Below are 17858 nucleotides of genomic sequence, written 5' to 3'. Positions count from 1 at the left end.
CTTGACGACCTCGAAGTTGGATGATAAGTACCCGAAATTGAGAGCCATCACACCACACTGGCTCCCAATGACGACCAATGTTGCACCAAATTGCCCACAACATGTGAGCACGCACGGTCCCACATCCCCTGCAAACCCCAGCCCGCCGTTGAGAGCATGAGCGACAGCGCCGCCAAGGCTCCCCAGCAAATCACCACCGGAGAACGTCCACGCGTGGTTCGTGCGATGAGAGGTGGCACCGCAGGGCAGGCGAGAGTGTGGCACTCTGCAAGCGTTCTTCGGCGCAGATATTGCTGCTTCTAGCGCCTCAAACTCCTTCTGAACCAACATCTCTCTTCTGCGCTCCCTCCCCAACGGCATTGCACTTTAGAAACATTCCTGAGAAGACGAGGTGTGGGTGCATCACCCGAAGCCGCTGCCGCCGACAAGACCTTCTTGCATTTTCACTCCACTTTCTTCTCGGCTCCTCACTTGGAGCCAGCCACCCAGTTAAAATCCCTCCCCAACAGCCTCCCGCCGAGCGCGTCGGTCCCCTTCTCCGCACTTTGAGCGGGAATGCCTTTTCTGGTCGTAAGATGTAGTCAATATCGAATTGAAACAACCGATGCCGTTCTGCACTGTGGCATCAGATTTTCGCATTCGCGTGATCTGATCCCTGCGATCCTCGGACCTCAAAACCCCCACGCAAATTCCCAACACAACGAGTGTAGTAGAAGATGATATCAGCTCAGTCGCTGAAGATACCCTTGCGCGATGAGTCGTTCTACATCGCCTTGTCGGACATAGAACTGGCTATTCTTGGTCAAGGTGATTGCCCTGTTACACTTAGCCTCCACCATTGCTTTGGGGCACAATAGCATACTCACCCGTATTCTGTTTGGATCTCCCCCGCATCTTTGAGCACCCGGACGTCAATGAATAGGTCCTTTGGTGGGTCGAGGCTACCAGTGAGGTCAATGTCGGTCCACTGCCCTTTGTATGCCGCAAGCAGGTCACTGTACTGCCGGACGTATTCTTCCTCCTCGGGACTCAAGCTACTTGAGTTGCCATCGACCCCCATAGTGTTACTTCCCTCACCCCCAGTTCTGTTGGGATTCTGTTGCTGCCTCTCGAGTACATCGATGCCGCTCCAGCACATCTCTTCCAGCTTGTCGGATCGGACTCGATGATACGCTAACAGACACCGTTTGTTCCGCCTCATGCACAGGTGGTTCACCAGGAGCGCGCAGGCGGTAGCAGGTTCGGTTGAGGGGTCGAAAGACCCAGCAAAGGGCTCAAGAATGGCGGCGACATCCTTATCAAGGTCCCTGACCTCTCGTGTGACGGCGCGGACCATTTCCGTCTGATATGGCGGGAGGTGGGCAAGCGACTGGGTACGTTTGGCATGTTGGACCAGCTTGTTTCCTATCTCGCCATACATGATTGCAAACCCAGGAGATTCCTGTAATAAAACAACGCCTTTAAAACTAGAAAGAAGCGAAAGAAATTATCTATGTGTCGCTGTTGGAACCGTCGAGAATGCAGAAGGTGTTGGTGGGTAGCCGCGTGCCGGGATCGCGTCGACAACCACATCACGGATTGTGACTGAAGCGAGCTAGCCCGAAATTGAATGGGTTGTGGCCCGTGCTTTCCTCGCTTCTTATCGCAGTCGCTCTTCAATTGTCACTCGTGATGTTCCCCATCGTCTTCTTCGGATGCACCATCTGCTTGTCAGTGTTGGGCTTCATTCTGCTGTGAATATATTTAGCATGTTCCTTAACAAACCACCACATTCTAGAGCGAAGCAATGGGATTGCTCATCCACGCTTCGGATCTGATAGGAACGGATGAGTCTTTCCACCAGGGGTTCGCGGTGTTTGCGGCATGTTCTTCCACTTTAATAAAGAGACTGTATACTTGAGAAAGCGGTTTCTCGCGCAAAATAAGGAAAGAAAAGCTTGTCAAACTGCCTCCAAACTCACGGCAGGACGTGGGTATTTCCCTTTACCAATACACCGCCAACGCCTTGTTATCACGAGACGAGAGAGCATCTGCTTCACTCTGTACATATGATACAACCATAAGGCCTGCTGGCCTCACAAGCGTAAGTTTGCCTGCAATCTATCCGCCTCCAGGTCGGTAAACACCCCGTGCTCACTTCCCTCGTTCCTAGCCTGCATCACGGTCATCATCCATCCACTTCTCAAATTCTGACCCTTGCTCCATTGGCGCCATTGTCGGATCCGGATGCCATGGCTCAGAGTGGAAATCATCTTGGTTCGGGCCTCCACCGAGAAGACTGTGAACGCTGTCCTGGTTGAGCTCCCTTTCCATCATGCCGATATGTCCATTGCGAAATTCGGGATGCAGGTGTTGCGCCATTGCTGAGTCGACATCATGGCAGTAGTGTCCCCCATCAAAGGCCAAAAGCATTGGATCAACTTGTGGCTCCCCAAGATGTGTATCAGTCGAGGAGTGAAATTGCTCCATTCCATCGGCAGCATAACCTCCGGGCAAACCTAATAGAGCATGGCCGGACGCAAAATGCATTGATGTGTCGGTAGTATCGATTCTCCGCATTCTAAGATGTTCCATAACCCCTGGCGCCATGGCCATGCTTGGATGAACAGGCGTTTGGTAATATTGACTGTATAGGTCACTTTGGGCCACAGGCATGGGCATTAGTCTTCCCTCGTTTGACATGTCCCAAATCGATTTGTTTATGCCATTTCCGTTCGGATCAAATTGATCGAAGAACTCTGGACCCATCCCGTCTGGGGCATATGAGAGGTCTCTCTCCGGTCGAGGCGACACTCTCACTTTAGATTTGCGATTTCCTGGTCCCCATTCTCTGTCGTCGAGATCGCTGGGTTCTTCGTTATCAGAACATTCCCCTTTCCGCTTCCGTGTTATAGGGGCAGTCTTGCTCGGAGAGAATTTGTACGTTGGATGTGCATGCTGGTGATTCATCCTTTCAATCTTGGCGTACTCGTTGTACAGTTCGCGAATTTCGGGCGGCTCCAAAGGCCAGCTTTCACCGGAGACCGATGACACTATTTGGTGGTTATTCTGCAAGCACCACTGCTTCGTTCTTTCAGCGTATGCAGATCGGTACAGCATAAAAGAGTTCATGGGTCTAGTGACGTATCCGTTTCTTTTTTCAACCTCCTTGTGCCGCACTTCGACAGATCGGTTCACCCACTCCTCCATGTTACGAACCGGGACAGAAGCCATGTCCTTTGTCAAGACGCTCAATGGCGCAGTCAACTTCGGGGTCTTTGGTTTGTCACTTTTCCCCGCCTTCGCTTTCTTGGGCTTAGATGTCAGCTTTGGTTTCAGTTTGTCATTAACGCTAGGCGACTTGGAGTATGCAATAGCACGACCGCTTCGTGTTCGCCTGCTGGCATATTCGTTCTCCGTAGCAGATGCTGGGGTGGGAGGCGAACCTGAGAACATACTCGGATCATGCTATTTGGCGTCAGACCTTATGCCCTCTTCCTTCCCAACTTCAGAGAACCGACTTACTAGTAGCTCAGGGTACTGTCCTTCTTGGGGGTAGTATTTCGGGCCCCGATCATATCCCTTCTAAGGTGCTGTCGGCATGTCTTTTCTCCTCGAACTGTGGAAGGACGACTTACATATTGGGTTCCCAGTCCAAAACTTTGACAATGATGATCTGTGTAATGGCCTCCTTCACCTTGCGAAAGCTGGGTAGGCTGAGCGGCGTACTGAAGTCGCCCCTCATGTATTATGGGCCTTGGAGAGCCATAGGCTGAACTGTGGCGATGAGGCTCATCATATGGATAACTCTGCTCTGCATTGTACTGCGCAACCTGAAAAAGTCCGGACTGCAGCTCTGTACTGGTACTGGGGGGCGTTGGGGGGTGTTGCTGAAAAAGGGCCTCACTCTTCATGGCGGCGAAATGCTACTACGTACGAAGGCAAGATGTTGTCGCAGGCTGTCGGGTTTACGGCGCAAAATTGTTTTGGTTGAGAATTCGATCTGAACCTGAATCTTCACCAGCTCACTACGAAACGAACCCTGGCCTGGATGATCTATCCACGAGGAGCAACTGCAGCAACCCGCGACCGAGACTGACCTCCTGTCGAGCTGTGGCGAGTAGTTCTGTGGGACGGAAGACGGTATGTGCAGAACACCGAATGCTGTAAGAATGCGGGAAATGACCTTCTCTCGCACTTCTAGAAGGCCCTTTAGAGCAGACGTTTTCCGATTCAGACGGTTGTACCTGCGCGTGGGTGTCAGTAGTAAGAATACTGAACTGCTGTATACACGGGGTTTGCTCCCGCCGCGATGATGCATGATAGATCTCAAAGAGCTCAGGGACGAACCTGTTGCAGATACCCGCTTCTCACCGGCGACTTCTCTAACTCTAGGGCAATCAATTCGAACGTGATGTAGGCACAGGCGCTCAACGCAGACGGACCGTGGTGTATCTTCGATTGGGTGGTCCGGCGCGTTCTTTGTCGGAAAAGGGCCGCTTAGGCAAACGTGAGGAGTCAAATTGGCCAGCAGCACTTCTTTGTCTGGTAATTTGAGTCTCTAATTGGTATTTATAACAACTAATAGCTCTCGAGGTTGACTGCTCACATAGACTGCAGACCACCTCGTCGCTGAAGACGGACAAAGAATACCGGATCCGTGATGAGCTCCAGAGCATGCCACATATGTATACGGGCACTGCTTTTGGAAATGAAACACTCTAGACGGCGAGAAAGTGTGCGAACGAGATCAGAGCCTATACTGCTGTTGGACTGACCGCCGTTCCCATGTCCAAAGTATCACTCGTTGTTAGAGCTTTGGTGGTCGAAAACGGCCATCACTCTCTAACGCCATGACCGGATAGCGCCACGATCTCATCGCTGTCACGCCCATACCGGATTAAGTTCTGATGCAGTGTAAATTACCTCCATCAGCCCACCTTCTGCGGACGTTCACCCAACAAGTGACCGTTGAAGGGCAAGCCCGCAGAGGGCGTAATGTTACACGAAATTCGAGGCCCGCATTTCTCGCGCCAATCCCAGCCGCGGGTAACCAGCATGGCCACTGTCTCAAGCCCCAAAATTGATTCGGACCAGTCGAACGCAGCTTGTTTTGCTGATCATGGATGGTGGTTGTGAATAATGTGGTCCAAGCGCTTATCTTATAGCGGACAGCCGCAACGGAGTCTGGTCAGTACCCTGTGCAAGATCGTGACGAACTTCGCCTAAAAACCCAAAAGTAACAGCTTTCCGAGAGTTCATTGTAGAAGACTTGCTTAAGCGCACTCGGTGTGAAGAGACCCTCCAGGCCTCCACCGCAATAGTGTGCGACAACGGTTACCAACTTGCAGTCGGTGAATGTGACGCACAGGAGGCAGTCAACATACCCGACCATCTGGATGCGCTTCTCCTCCCGTCGGTCTGATTTCCATCTCAATCCACCGCCTTTATGCGTACGAACTTGATTCTCGCCTCAACACCGAATTTCCTGTAAACCTTTATTCATTGGTAGTCCGCCAATAGCGTCCTGGCCTCTCGGTATGTCCGCGTCGGTAGACTACCACATCGAAGAACAGCATCTCACAACCCCGCGGCCATTAGTACACTGGCCCTGCTCCGTCGCATGCAGCCAGAGCTCGGTTGCTTCCGGCCGATCATTTCAATCTGCATCCGGGGTTCTCCCTGTTAGGGCCTTGTGGAAGGAATGCACGCTATCCACGAACTTGGCTGACAACCAAACACTGTTTGGATGTTGTGTAACCAAGCCGTGTCGGGGCCACAACAAATTATTGTGGTGGGCAAGCGAGAGGCCAGGAAGGGTGCATTGCTTGCATATGTTTTGAGTCAGGGGCTGTCTTGGTTTCGTGGGGAAGAGTGCAGAGGCGTGATATCATAAACCCACAAGCCAAAGGCAAACACCAACCGTATATTATTCCTTGCTTCTCGGCTACGAAGGAACACGCAGGTCGCGGTGAAGCTCTGGTTGTGAGTTTGAAGCATAGCATGGCGGTGTCCAAAGGCTTTAGCGGCCGGTGAGGGAGAGCTTGCTGGAAGAGGGGCCCCTGGGTCGGGAAATCTGGGCCTCGTACGTTAAGCATGTGCACAGCACACGCTGATCCTAACGGATGTTGAGACAGTACCCAGGTACTGTTGCCTCAGATGCTGCCTCAGTCACTGCTCTACTGCGCCAACCTCTCCTTCCACCCAATCAGCGATATTCTCATTCCGTCCACAGACGCTGAAGTTGCACCTTAGCGATACGTCCCTGTGCATGGGAACTTCTGCCTAGCGTCCCCACCTCACGAGCCTTCTCAGCATCGATCGAACCACGGTACCAATGCATGGCACGGAAATCTCGTTCATATCCTTAATTTACTCGTTTCAAGCGCCGCAAGTTAAACCGCTAGGTCTCTCCGCTCAAGTGTCATCCACGCCTACAACTTCCACGTCAATATTCATGTCCTAGCGCCGCCCGTCAAATGATCTGATTGTTTCCCTAATCTAGTTGGACAGAGACAAGGGTGCTCGCTTGCTATTGCCCTTCTGAACTTTAGGCATGACTGAATCAAGCTACGGACGGGCGAGGCAGATACGCGGTCGGTACGCTTTTCGGGATCGGGATAACGGTCGAAATAGGATAATTCCCGTTTGGAGGCGAGGTTAGAGATTGTCGGACACGCCTTTGGGCGAGAGAAACTTAGATTTCGAACGCAGATGCAGATTTAGTCGCAGATGTAGGCTGATAGGGAAGATCTCGACGTTGATGGATGCAGGCATACAGGTTCCAAGATAGATTTCTAACCCTGATGAGCTGGAGTCAGGGTTCACCATTCTCCCTTTTTGGTAGTTGATTGAGACTGCAAGCCACGGCACGTGGATGTTGGTAAGGTTACCGATTTTGATGCCCGAGTCCAAGCAATTGACCTCAGGGGTGTACATGAACACCTTTAGCATTGTGACACCTCTTCAGCAACGTAATATTTGGTCTCTAGCTGCATTGGATACCTCTTCATTCTCTAAAGTAAATTAGGAAAGCCTTAAAACCGCCCCAGACTTTCCTTATCTCTACAGCAAACTAGTCATGGTTTCGGGAGCTCTCAAAACTACTCCCAGTAATGTCCCAAATACTTTGAAAGTGTTAAATCCTCCAAGGCGTCCACCGCTTACTGTCTTGAACGGCACATTGCACGGATACGTATGTGCGTTCGAGCGATGAAAGATCTCGACCAAGCCTTGACTGTGAACTTTCAGGAGCGATGCCTTAGCTCTTTTTTGGTTGTTGGCCAATGTTGCTCGTAGCAGCACGTTCATGTCAGAATCAGATGGCTATGTCACTGTCACCCAAGCGAACAACTAAATCAAGCACCGGATCTTGTGTAAACCAATATAGCTCTTCTGACAATGGGATAACTGGCACTGAGTCCGACAATCTCGCGACCGCAGGTATGGCTCACAATTCTCGAAGCTGCCGCTCTAGCTCTCTTTTTGTGGGATTGACCGCCAGAGCCATCTCCTTAACCCAACTAACCACCTCTTCGCAAGCCCACTTTCATCTACCCACGCCTCACCATCTACACTTCATCTATCCACGTAGTTGGAGGATACTGGGGGTTTCTTAGAGATGAATTAATTACTATTGGCTGGTGCGTGGTGTACAGCATCCTCACAACTTGACTTTCACTTTGCATCAGCATCTTCTTCCGTTCCCCTCCTGCCACAGGAGGCCCATAATTCCTTTCATAGAATAGTAAGCCAAGTGATTTTGTAGTATCGAATTCCGCAGGACTGATACCGTTTCCAGCAAAAAAGAATCGTGTCAATGACCCAACCCTAGCCCTGAATAACCGCCATAACTTGCAGGTCACCCCCAGGCCAAAGTATTGGGACGCGGCCGGAGGTGGTGTGTTTCTTGTGTCCGGAGTGGCAGACGTCTATATAGATAGTTTGCTGCACGAAATTCTAAACGTGCATGATGAAATCAGATTGGGCAGACGAGGAGGGGCAACACAAGTAAATATATTTGGTCTAGTACAGGTCAAGGGGTCCGATTCTGTAGTCCGCTTGCGCTTTTATTTTACAAGGTGGCTAGCGTGAGTGCTCTATAATGAAATATATGTCTAACTAGAACGAGCACATGTTTGCCTATTGGTGAAATCGTACGACCATTAACAACTAGAGAATGCGGGCTAAGGAATGTAAAGCAATTGGGAAATCAAAAAACTCTAATGCCTAAATATGGAGCTGGATCTTTCCCCAGCAGTCTTGGAGGTTACGTTCTTTGTTTCTAGTGGTAGGGAAGTGCTGAACGAAGGACGTCTATGATTACATCCGCAGGATGTCTTTCGTTATGGCCATCAACGTAACCACCTGGGAAGAATGATGGTACGCCTGTTGCGACCTGTAGAACATTCTCCTCCTTGATGGTCTGGGTATATTCAACATCTGATATGATGTAGGCATTATAAGAGTTGCTTATGTTAAGATATCCTGTATTAGGACTAGGCTGATGACATCCTTAAGACCTGTGCCTTCAAAGAGGGTTTCTCTAGCTAACGCTAAGCTTATCTTTAGCGACGCCTTAGAGCTAGAACTGACTAAATAAATAGCTAAGACTTTTTGCTATTTTCTATTAATTTATATTTTACGCAAGAAAATGCTTTGTTTGCTAATTATAGAGTTATAGAAAGACCGGTCAATCTTGGATGGATTTTCGGGGCACTTACTAAAACTTCACGAAAGGGACTGACACATCGATGGCGTATTACACTGGCTTAAAGGGAGGGTTTCTCGAAAAACGAGGAGCTACCACATGATAGTCACCAAACAGTTGACATTCTGTACAATTTTAGCACCAAAGCCAACGAATCCACCTTTGAATCAGAGCTGTATATTCTGGTTCAACATTATCCAAAAAGTGGTCCTTCCCCAGCGGACGGTCTTTGCACCAACTTTCAGATGAGGGGAAAGGTAGAATATTTCCGCAACTACCGGATAGCACATGAGCAGACGTGCGCGTACTGTAAGCTCAGCAGTAGGAAAGTATTCAAGACCAACATTACATTAGCACCGGCATCGAGAAAAACGAATCGCTTGAGCTCTGTTCGTGCTTGAACGGAGAGGTTTACTACTCAAGAAGGTGGCCACGTTGACGAATTTGAAAAAGTCTTTTGGAACCATATACTCGCTTGTCTCGGATCCCACGGTAGAATTCAATAATATGGCGTTTCTGTAGTCGTTCCCACTGAGACAAGTGAAGGTTAAGGAAGCTTCATGGACTTATACTGACGTGTCGGGTATGAATGGTTGTCTAGGTGCCGTAAGCGCTACAAGGTTAGTGCATTTCCCACAAGCAAAGCAAAGCAAAGCAAAGCAAAGCCGTCTCCTTACCTTTGATCAACTCGAATCCTACCAAGTTTTTTAAGCTCTCACAAATCGGCATCATGATGGAGAAACTTGTCTTTTAGCTGGCTTCTTGTTTTGTGTGAAGGCCCATGAAGCTGACACGGATACATCAGCATTGCGTTTACCCCCTGTCCTTACAAACAACTCCCGAGAGGCATACCAAGATACAATATTAGCAGTGGGTGGAAGCACAGACGGGAAATCTCCAATTTCTGGTGAAATTGGGTAGAATCGTGACCATTTAGTGTAATGGCTCTGGAGCGCCAGAAAGATATCTGGGGAGAAGATGCTGAAGAGTTTCGTCCTGAGCGATGGGAACCTCCCAGCTTGGTTGGGTGAGTGCTTCCAAAATCTTACTCTTATTCAATGAGTCCATGATAATGCCGCACAACTAAGACCAAGTGCAAGGATACACCCCGTTTCTGAAAGGTTCCAGGCTTAGGACGTAAGTTGAATTTTGACCCTCCTTTCCTAAGACCTAGTAGCTTGGAGGATTGACGAACTTACCCTGATCGAGTCTATGCACATTCTAGCCAGGATGGTGGAATAGTTGAACGGATGAAGCAGGTAGATGGTGGGCCGTGAATAGAAAATATATTGATCGGTACAACCTCAGCCAACGGGGCGCAGCTAATGGGGCTAAGGTGGTAGTCGTGATCGCTTAGGTATTCAAAAGGCGTTCCGTATCTGAGGTTCAACACCTTGTCGCCGGTAAACCCAATCCAGTTAGCCAATAGATCTACCCGAAAACGTCTCACTCCAAGGATAAATCTCACCGCACGTGATTTCCTCGATCAATCCTCCAGCGCCCGTGTGTCTTCCTTCTGCATCATGCCTGCTACGCGCACGCGCACTATTCCCAAAGAAGAAAAATCTTGAGAGGTGCATCAACCTCATGCCATGGTTGGCGTGCCTGGGAAGTCGAAAGGATGCATTACGTGCCGGAGGCGGAGAATAAAGTGCGGTATTTGACGCCTCTTCTCGTAATTTTTTTAGAAGTAGATGTATTACTGACAAGTTGTGGTGTAGATGAGGCCAAGCCAACGTGTAAAAGATGTGAGAAGAGCGGGTATATCTGTGCCGGGTATGATACCGGCTTGCACTTTATCAACACCTCAACGGCGCCGTTTCGAGAATCTCGGTCATCAACGACTACGACACCCGCGAAGCAATACGACCGTAAGACGTCAATTAAAATCGTGCCGAGAATACGCACTGTCGTAGTGGCCCCCGAACTCAGTCTTGTTGCCTTCCAATCCGATGTCTGCGTCTCGTACATGTTCTCTAACTTCGTGTGGAGAACATACGGCAGCGGGTGGCTGGACCTCGGTGCGGAAGGCAGAATCGATGCTATGACTCGGCAATCCATCAACGCGCTTTCGCAGACCTTCTTTGGAGTCTCTCATCATCAAGAACAGCTCCAATTGAAAGGGTCGATGCAGTATGGAAAGGTGCTGACGCTACTCCGACCCAAGTTAGCAAACCCTTCAAACCCGGGGTTAGAGTACTTGATTATTCCGGTAATGGTATTGCTGATGCATGCGGTAAGCACGATTTCCCCTCCCCCCCCCCCCCCCCTTTTTTTTTTTTTTTCCATAAATCCTTCATGGAAACTTGGGTACTGATTTGTGGGGGGAGCTAGTCATATGAGGAAGATAAAACGGCTTGCATAGCGCATGTCAAAGGTCTGCTCATGATGCTGCATGTTTGCGGACCGGAAAAATTCCAGAAAGAACCTCTTCGAAGCGCTTTTGAATCTGCGCGAGCAACGCTAGTAATTTCTCCACCCTCTAAACAATCTTACTCTAATATCTAATGCTGGTGATAACCTAGGTAACAACATTCCTGATTGCTCGTCAACCTCTTTTCCTTGACCAAGAGCCCTGGAAATCAATACCATGGGCTCTCGATCCTTCTACAAAGAGCCAGCAAAACCACCTTGTTGATATTCTAGTCCACATACCTGGTTTCCTAGCCTCGGACAGCAAACTCCAAGAATGTCCTGATGCTGGCGGTATTTCCTCCCTCCTCCACCATATAAAATCCCGCCTCTATACGCTCTACGTCTGGCGTTACGAATGGGACGTTTTCAACCCTTCCGCAGCCTGGGAAACCACACCTCCATCACCCTCTTCAATACCTCGCGTCGTACCCAAGAAACTCCATTTCCAAACACACACACAAGCCGCCGAGATCCTCTTATATAACGCTGTGCACATGTGGCTCCTGAGTTTACTCTTCCGCCTCTCACCGCACGACCCCACAGTCCCGACCAGCACCATTCTCACAACTGCATTAACAGCCTCAACACTCTTTCCCCTCCCCGCATCCTCTTCTCCGTCCCCCCTCCAGCCTCCTGCCGCCGTACTCTCCCTTCGCGACATCGCGATTGAAATATGCCGGTGTTTCGAATACCAGATGGAGTCGCCACAATCCCACAGATCGTCGTCTCTCTTCTTTCTGTTTCCACTCGGTATGGCATGGCCAGTGCTGGAGAAGGAAGAGAGATATCGAGATTGGATAAGGGGGATGCTGGATAGTAGTGATGTGACGAGAGGGTATGCGATTGGGAGGAATGTATGGTTTTCGAATTATTATTTACCGAAGGTATTTGGGTTGAAGATGCCTGGTCCGGATCCATTTTAAGGGAGGATGGTTGAGTACGGAATTGATGGCTTGAGTGGGCAAATTCATGGGAGTGTTCTCGCATTGTTACTTCCTAGTCTGATTTGCTATATGAGCCCTGGGTTTTCTGTTCATGTTTGAGTCGTTTCTGACCATTGATTCATTTTTACTGGCTAACCAGTCCCGAAGGTTCAAAATTTATATCAACACCTCCCCCCCTTCTTAATCTGTTAACCTGCTCAGTCTAATCTCCACTGCGCTTCTGCATTTCTGTATGCAGCGAAAACCTAAACTCGTCTCCCAACCTCGTCATATAATACCCCCTTTTCTCCTGACAAGCATCTCCACAATGACCCCTGATCCTAAACCACCAACACCAAACACCCTCAGGGTTGCCTTACGACAAGCTATTTAGAAATCGACTCTCAAACGTGAATTTGTTGCTAGGGGAAGCCACTCCATTTGTCTCAGCCTCCGGTGGGCCCATCTCCTTGCGGATAGCTATTCATGGTAGCGGTACACTGAGCTCTTCGAGTTGAATTTCTTCTAGGAGAAACGGTTACATTTATCAAACTCCGGGTCGACAATCCAAGAGACGGGGCGGACGTGGATCTCTCAGCCTCCCGCAGCCTTCCTCCTGGAGGAACCATACGCGAAAAAGCGTTATGCCGAGCCCACCCACTCGCATTTCTGTCAGGCGAGGAGCTTCTACTTGCCACATGTCTGTTTAACACTCCAAGTGGTTGATTGGGTGCGATTTCTTCATCCTCCTTAGTTTCGTGACTTAAATTCACATCCTCACTACGGCTAGGCCCGAAATAGCGACGGAATAAACCCATTTGGTCTTTGGATCCCGACGTTGGGCTTTCGGAAGTGTTGTCGCTTGAGTGGGGGGGTAAAGTTGTCGCGTCTCGAGTTCCATTCACCGCGCTTTCTCTGCTTGTGGAGGCGCTCACGGGAGCATTGCTGTTGTTAAAACTGCTTCTGGAGCGACTTTCCAGCTCTCGCTGTTCTCCTCCAATCCAGGAATTAAAATAGTCTCGTTTTTCTTGTAGAACCTTGAAGACCACTTCTCGTCTCTCTTCACCGCGAAGATGGCGCCGGGTTAAAAAAGCTGGGGTATATGACAAGGCTTCATATGCGTCACGAGCAAATGGACTCCTACCGATTGGTTCCCCTAGCTTAGGTAGTCTCAAGCTATAGCGGGCTTGCAAGTTGTGCGAAAGTACATCGTATGGGCTCCCACGAGAATATGGTCCTGGACAAGGCTGGGTTCGTTGCGCTCGATCAACAGGCATTGCTCCACTTGCGTGAGGGGGAGATGCGTTTTCACAAGACGGCGCTCCTGGAAAGTATCTACTTTTGAGAGGATTAGAATAAGGGATCAAATTCGCAGAAGCTTCTGGCGAGTGTCCGTTTGTTGGAGCAAAATCGTATTGGTCTGATCCAAGATTTCCTTCTAAGAGAAGTCTATTCGCGATAAGGGGAGGATTTGAGCTCAAGTGATAAATTATCTCGTCTCCCCGTCGTCTCTGTTGCCCCTGATTAGGAGGCAAGTCTTTATTTCCGTGAGGCTCTAATATCGTACCGCGGGTCATTTGCTCCATCGCCATGTACTGCAAGGTAGGGTTTTGTCGACGCTCGGCCTTCAAGTTCCCGTGGCATTGCTCCCGTCTATCGTCTATCATCTCAAGTAGTTCTCTAGCGCTGGGGGCTTCCTCCTTCTCGCTTCCGTTTACTTCATGGCCTTGATCCCCGATCCCATTTGCTACTTGGCTCCCGATGCTATTTGCTTGCCGATCCCTGGGTCTATTCACTCGCCAGCTTCCTGATCCAGTATCTGCATCCCCGCCTCCCCGTAGTCTTGCCTTTCCCCTATGCGTCAGGCCTTCAATGTGTTCTTGAGAAGGCTGTCGTCTGTCGCCGATAGATGGCGGCTCAGAATCACTCTGGAGCCCCGGTGATGGTATTGGGGAGCTTCTTGTGAAGGACAGATAAAGGCCTGAGAATATCTGTTCAGAGTCTGAGTCCAGAGCCCCTGGATGCAGGGTCTGTTCTTGAGGTGTCTGGACGTTACTTGGAAGGCTCACTTGTGAACGAGCCAAAGGCTGATACAAGGAATCCCAAGGTGGTGGTGATGGAAGATTTGGCAAAGACCCTGTGAGAGTACGTTCTCCGCCGCGGCGCTTCCGCATATGTTTGATATATCCCAAAGGTGAGTTTGATAAGATATTCGGTAGGGGGTGTGTAGATGCCTTCCGTTTTGACCTTAACGCTGCCTTTTGGCGCCGAGGGTGACACAGCTCACAGTAGCAGTCCTGTCGATGATACTCTCGGAACCAAAATCCAGTTTCTGACCAACCGTAACCATCTTCTCCGGGCCGAGGGGTGTAGCATCTTAAAGAGATGCACGTTTCATCATCTTTCGCGATCTCACCAATGCCAACACTCTCCTGCTGAGATATTGGATTGACTGGTTGAGAGGTTTGGCGGCTAGACTTCCGTTGCCGGTACATTTCGAGTCTACGTTCTCGGGATGCTTCAAGCTCTCGCTGGGATGCCGAGGTAGCTAATGTTGAAGGTTGGTCAAATGTGTGGTAGGGATAGCTGTGGGGTGATATTGGCTCTGCTTGATCTGGAGCAGCACTTCGCCGCAGAGCAGAACTTTGGGGCTCATCGATTTGAGATCGGTATGAGTTGGGAGGACATTTCGGTGGCATCTTGACGATGGGGATGAGCGAATGTTAATCGGGGGAAAAGTTGGTAAATGCTGCAGCGGATAAAAGAATATAGAGAGCAAATGAAGACGTAAAGTCGAAAGACAATTGTCAGCGGGTAATCTGAGCAGTCTCAGGTCATGCCGCATATCAGGAAAGTCCAGAGTAGTGCTTTCGAAAACTCCTAAAAGTAGTAGGCGAAAAGGGGAAGGGCGGGAAGGCGCACAAGGCCTGAGCATATATGACTAAAACCATAGAGATACCGAGTGATGCTTGTATCCGTTGTCTGCGAGGTATAGTAAAATAACAATAAGAAAACAATCAAAAGGCAGGTCCCAAAAAGATATTAATTCATGTCACAAAATACAAAACACAATACCCAAACCCATATAAACACCTATCACCAGCAACACGCTTACCTTAAGTAGACTTCAAGATCCTCATGATGCACGGAGAAAGCTGGCAAGCATCCATAACACCCCAAACCATTCCCTAACACCAGCATGTTGACCCTGGACGTATTTAGAGGAGTTTATCCATATCAACCACCTCATCTACCTCCACAATATCATCCTTATTCGCTTCCAAATCCTGAGCCTTTCTAAATTCGATCATTTCCTCAAGTAAAGAGACAAATCGCTCGCTCTGTTCCCTATTCTCGATATCTTCGGCGCGCTCGAGAATACTTAGGCCATCGTCAGTCGTCCGAACATCAATCTTCGCGCCAGCTCGCAATAACATGTGCGCAGTCAAGAAATCTTCGTTCGAGACTGCTTGGTGTAGAGGCGTCCAATTATCTTTATCGGCATAATCCACATTTGCGCCGTGGTCAATGAGAACTCGGACTACATCTGAGAAGCCACAACAGCAGAGGGGTGTCCAAGACTCTTCATCGACGGCTTCGGTTGAACACCCCTTGTCCAAGAGAAGGAGGGCGGCTCTTTGGAGACCGTACTCAGCGGCGAGATGAAGTGGACTCCGTAATTTAGATGCTCGTTCAATAGTATCCGCGCCCTTCGTTAGGAGTAGTTCGGCAATTTCTTCTCGCTCGTTGATGAGTGCGACATGTAAGGGTCGGTCTTTGTTAGGAAGCTCCGCTTCAATATCAGCTCCTGCATCGAGAAGCATGCCGACGATTTTGGGGTTGCCAGTTGCACATGCCTGAAGTTGTTAATAACTGGAGAAAATCCGAGGGAGAATGATATTAACCTCGTGTAAAGGAGTCCAGCCTTCACTATCCGTGACATTGACTTTCACATCCCGCTTGAGAAGCTCCTCGACAACGTGTTCAAGCGTCTGTTTGGCGGCAAAATGCAACGCAGTTTGCTCCTTGTTATTTGTCTTCCAGTGAACATCAGCCCCTTGCTCTATCAAAAACAGCGCGGCGTCTTCTTGGGCCCAAGTTAATGCACATGCCAGTGGAGGATAACCCTTCTCTGTCTTAACTTCGATGTCGAGCCCATAATTGACAAGAAACTCCAGAGACTCTACGCTCCCTTGTGCAGCGGCAGCAGCCAAGACACCAGCATTGGCCTTGTATTTGGCATTGACGTTTGCTCCGCGTTCGATGAGGAGGGGTATCATTCTTGGACTGTGCTGGGTTGCAAGAATCAGTGGTGTGACACCACACTCGTCGGTAGTCTCAAGGTCAGCTCCGCGCCGGAGTAAAAGGTCGATGAAATCTTCTCGCTCGCGAAGAGTGGCAACATGGAGCAAAGTGCAGCCAACTGAATCCCTATCCTCGTTGATGTCTTGCACAGACGCCAACATGCGGATGGCAAGGTCATCGGCTTTAGATCCCCATTCTTCCGCCCTGGTTAGAACATATGAGAAAACTGTATCGGCCGGGTTGTTGCCCATGTTGATGCGGCATCGGAAGCTCTTGAGCAGGATGTCTACTATTTCAACGTCGTTTCCATCTTTCATCTCATTGACAGCATAGTCGAGCGCCGTAAAACCATCTGCATTCGGTTTGTTGGGGTCTGCGTCGTAATTCAGAAGCACTTGAATTACCTCGGTATTACGATGGCCGACTGCGAAGGTAAATGGTGTGTGGCCAGACTCGAGAAGCGCAGTCATATCGCAGCCCTGTTCAGCGAGGGCCTTTACCCACTCAACGTCCTGGTCTTCAAGAGCAGCGTGCAGCATCTTACGCATAGCTCGTTGCTTTACCAGCGCACCACCTTCTTCAAGAGCCCAGACCATCCAAGCGAATTTCCCGGGATTTTCGCATCCATTCCTAGCAGAGGGGTACATGATTGACGCCACCGATGTAATCGCCTTCATAGTAGTGTAATTGTTTGCCAAAGCTAGTTGAAGAGAGACACTGTCTTTTGGATAGTCTGCGCCGCCCATTGCGCCGAGCAGAACTCGAACAGCTTCAATCTTTCGGTCACTTATGGCCAGGTCGAGCGCATCCTCGCCAGCGTTGTTTTGAACATTAAGGTTACAGCCATGCTCAATGAGGACTTGGATGACTTCCGAGTGGCCTTTACAGGCTGCTGCCATGATAGGCGAGAAGTTGGAAGGTTCTTTGCTAAGAAGAGAAGCATCCGCACCCTTACCAAGTAGAACCTTGACACTCTGAAGACACCCAAAGTGGCTAGCGAGGAAGACGGCACCTAGTCGAGCTGTTAGTTAGAGGAAATACTGGGTATAGTCACCTGCCACTGAACGAGGGACGCTTAGAATAGATCAGGAGTCTACAGGAAGCCAACTGTCTCCCTAAACCTAGTAAGAGATTTGACAGTGCAGATCTTTCATGCTCATGTCCCGTAGTAGGCGCCAACTGCAGAAAATATAGGAGGATTCGTACTTAGTCCGCAGTTGTCTGTGGCATTGATGTCCACCTCATGTTCCAACCATAGCTTGACCGTCTCCGCATGGTCATTCGAAGCGGACCAGATGAGGGGAGTACCGCCATTGTCGCTTCGCACGTCCAAATTCGCGCCGTGCTGCAACAAAATCTTTGCAACCTCCGTATGGCCACATTCGGCGGCAAGTAGGAGTGGAGTGCGTCCTCGGCGACATCTCTTCTCCAAATCCATACCTCTACTAATTAGGAACTCAACTGCTTTTCGTTCGCCCTCCGATGCAGCCCAGTGCAAAACATCCTTGTTGTCCGGACCGGAGATC

At 49.7% G+C, this 17858-nt stretch overlaps 5 protein-coding genes across 5 annotated transcripts; 1 reads left to right on the top strand and 4 right to left on the bottom strand.

The window, feature by feature from the left end:
• Window positions 1-722: 722 nt before the first annotated feature.
• On the bottom strand, window positions 723-1420 carry BDR25DRAFT_221955 (PSF1 domain protein; the record flags this gene model as incomplete). Its single annotated transcript, XM_033685049.1, has 2 exons — window positions 723-816; window positions 867-1420. 2 exons carry the CDS (start codon window positions 1418-1420, stop codon window positions 723-725), a joined length of 648 nt encoding a protein of 215 aa, XP_033548886.1.
• A 278-nt stretch (window positions 1421-1698) lies between these two features.
• Window positions 1699-3108, bottom strand: BDR25DRAFT_302847 (uncharacterized protein). The gene is made up of 2 exons (XM_033689890.1): window positions 2153-3108; window positions 1699-2083 (listed from the first exon to the last, which is right to left on the bottom strand). The coding sequence occupies exons 1-2, from the start codon at window positions 3097-3099 to the stop codon at window positions 1984-1986; spliced, it is 1047 nt and encodes a 348-aa protein (XP_033548885.1). The 5' UTR covers window positions 3100-3108; the 3' UTR covers window positions 1699-1983.
• A 7113-nt stretch (window positions 3109-10221) lies between these two features.
• BDR25DRAFT_17757 (uncharacterized protein) lies at window positions 10222-12148 on the top strand. Its single transcript, XM_033684181.1, has 4 exons — window positions 10222-10345; window positions 10411-10925; window positions 11024-11155; window positions 11215-12148. Exons 1-4 carry the CDS (start codon window positions 10282-10284, stop codon window positions 12025-12027), a joined length of 1524 nt encoding a protein of 507 aa, XP_033548884.1. The 5' UTR covers window positions 10222-10281; the 3' UTR covers window positions 12028-12148.
• Window positions 12149-12473: 325 nt separating this feature from the next.
• BDR25DRAFT_313248 (uncharacterized protein) lies at window positions 12474-14726 on the bottom strand (the record flags this gene model as incomplete). The annotated part of the gene is made up of 1 exon (XM_033691365.1): window positions 12474-14726. One exon carries the CDS (start codon window positions 14724-14726, stop codon window positions 12474-12476), a length of 2253 nt encoding a protein of 750 aa, XP_033548883.1.
• Window positions 14727-15504: 778 nt separating this feature from the next.
• BDR25DRAFT_17747 (ankyrin) lies at window positions 15505-17352 on the bottom strand. The gene has a single exon (XM_033684180.1). The coding sequence runs from the start codon at window positions 17229-17231 to the stop codon at window positions 15894-15896; it is 1338 nt and encodes a 445-aa protein (XP_033548882.1). The 5' UTR covers window positions 17232-17352; the 3' UTR covers window positions 15505-15893.
• Window positions 17353-17858: the final 506 nt, after the last annotated feature.

This window comes from Lindgomyces ingoldianus (genome assembly GCF_010093535.1).
Source record: "Lindgomyces ingoldianus strain ATCC 200398 unplaced genomic scaffold BDR25scaffold_12, whole genome shotgun sequence".
In the NCBI taxonomy this organism is placed as follows: Eukaryota; Fungi; Ascomycota; class Dothideomycetes; order Pleosporales; family Lindgomycetaceae; genus Lindgomyces; species Lindgomyces ingoldianus.
Note: the sequence above shows the minus strand (reverse complement) of the source record. Positions and strands in the feature narration are given on the sequence as shown.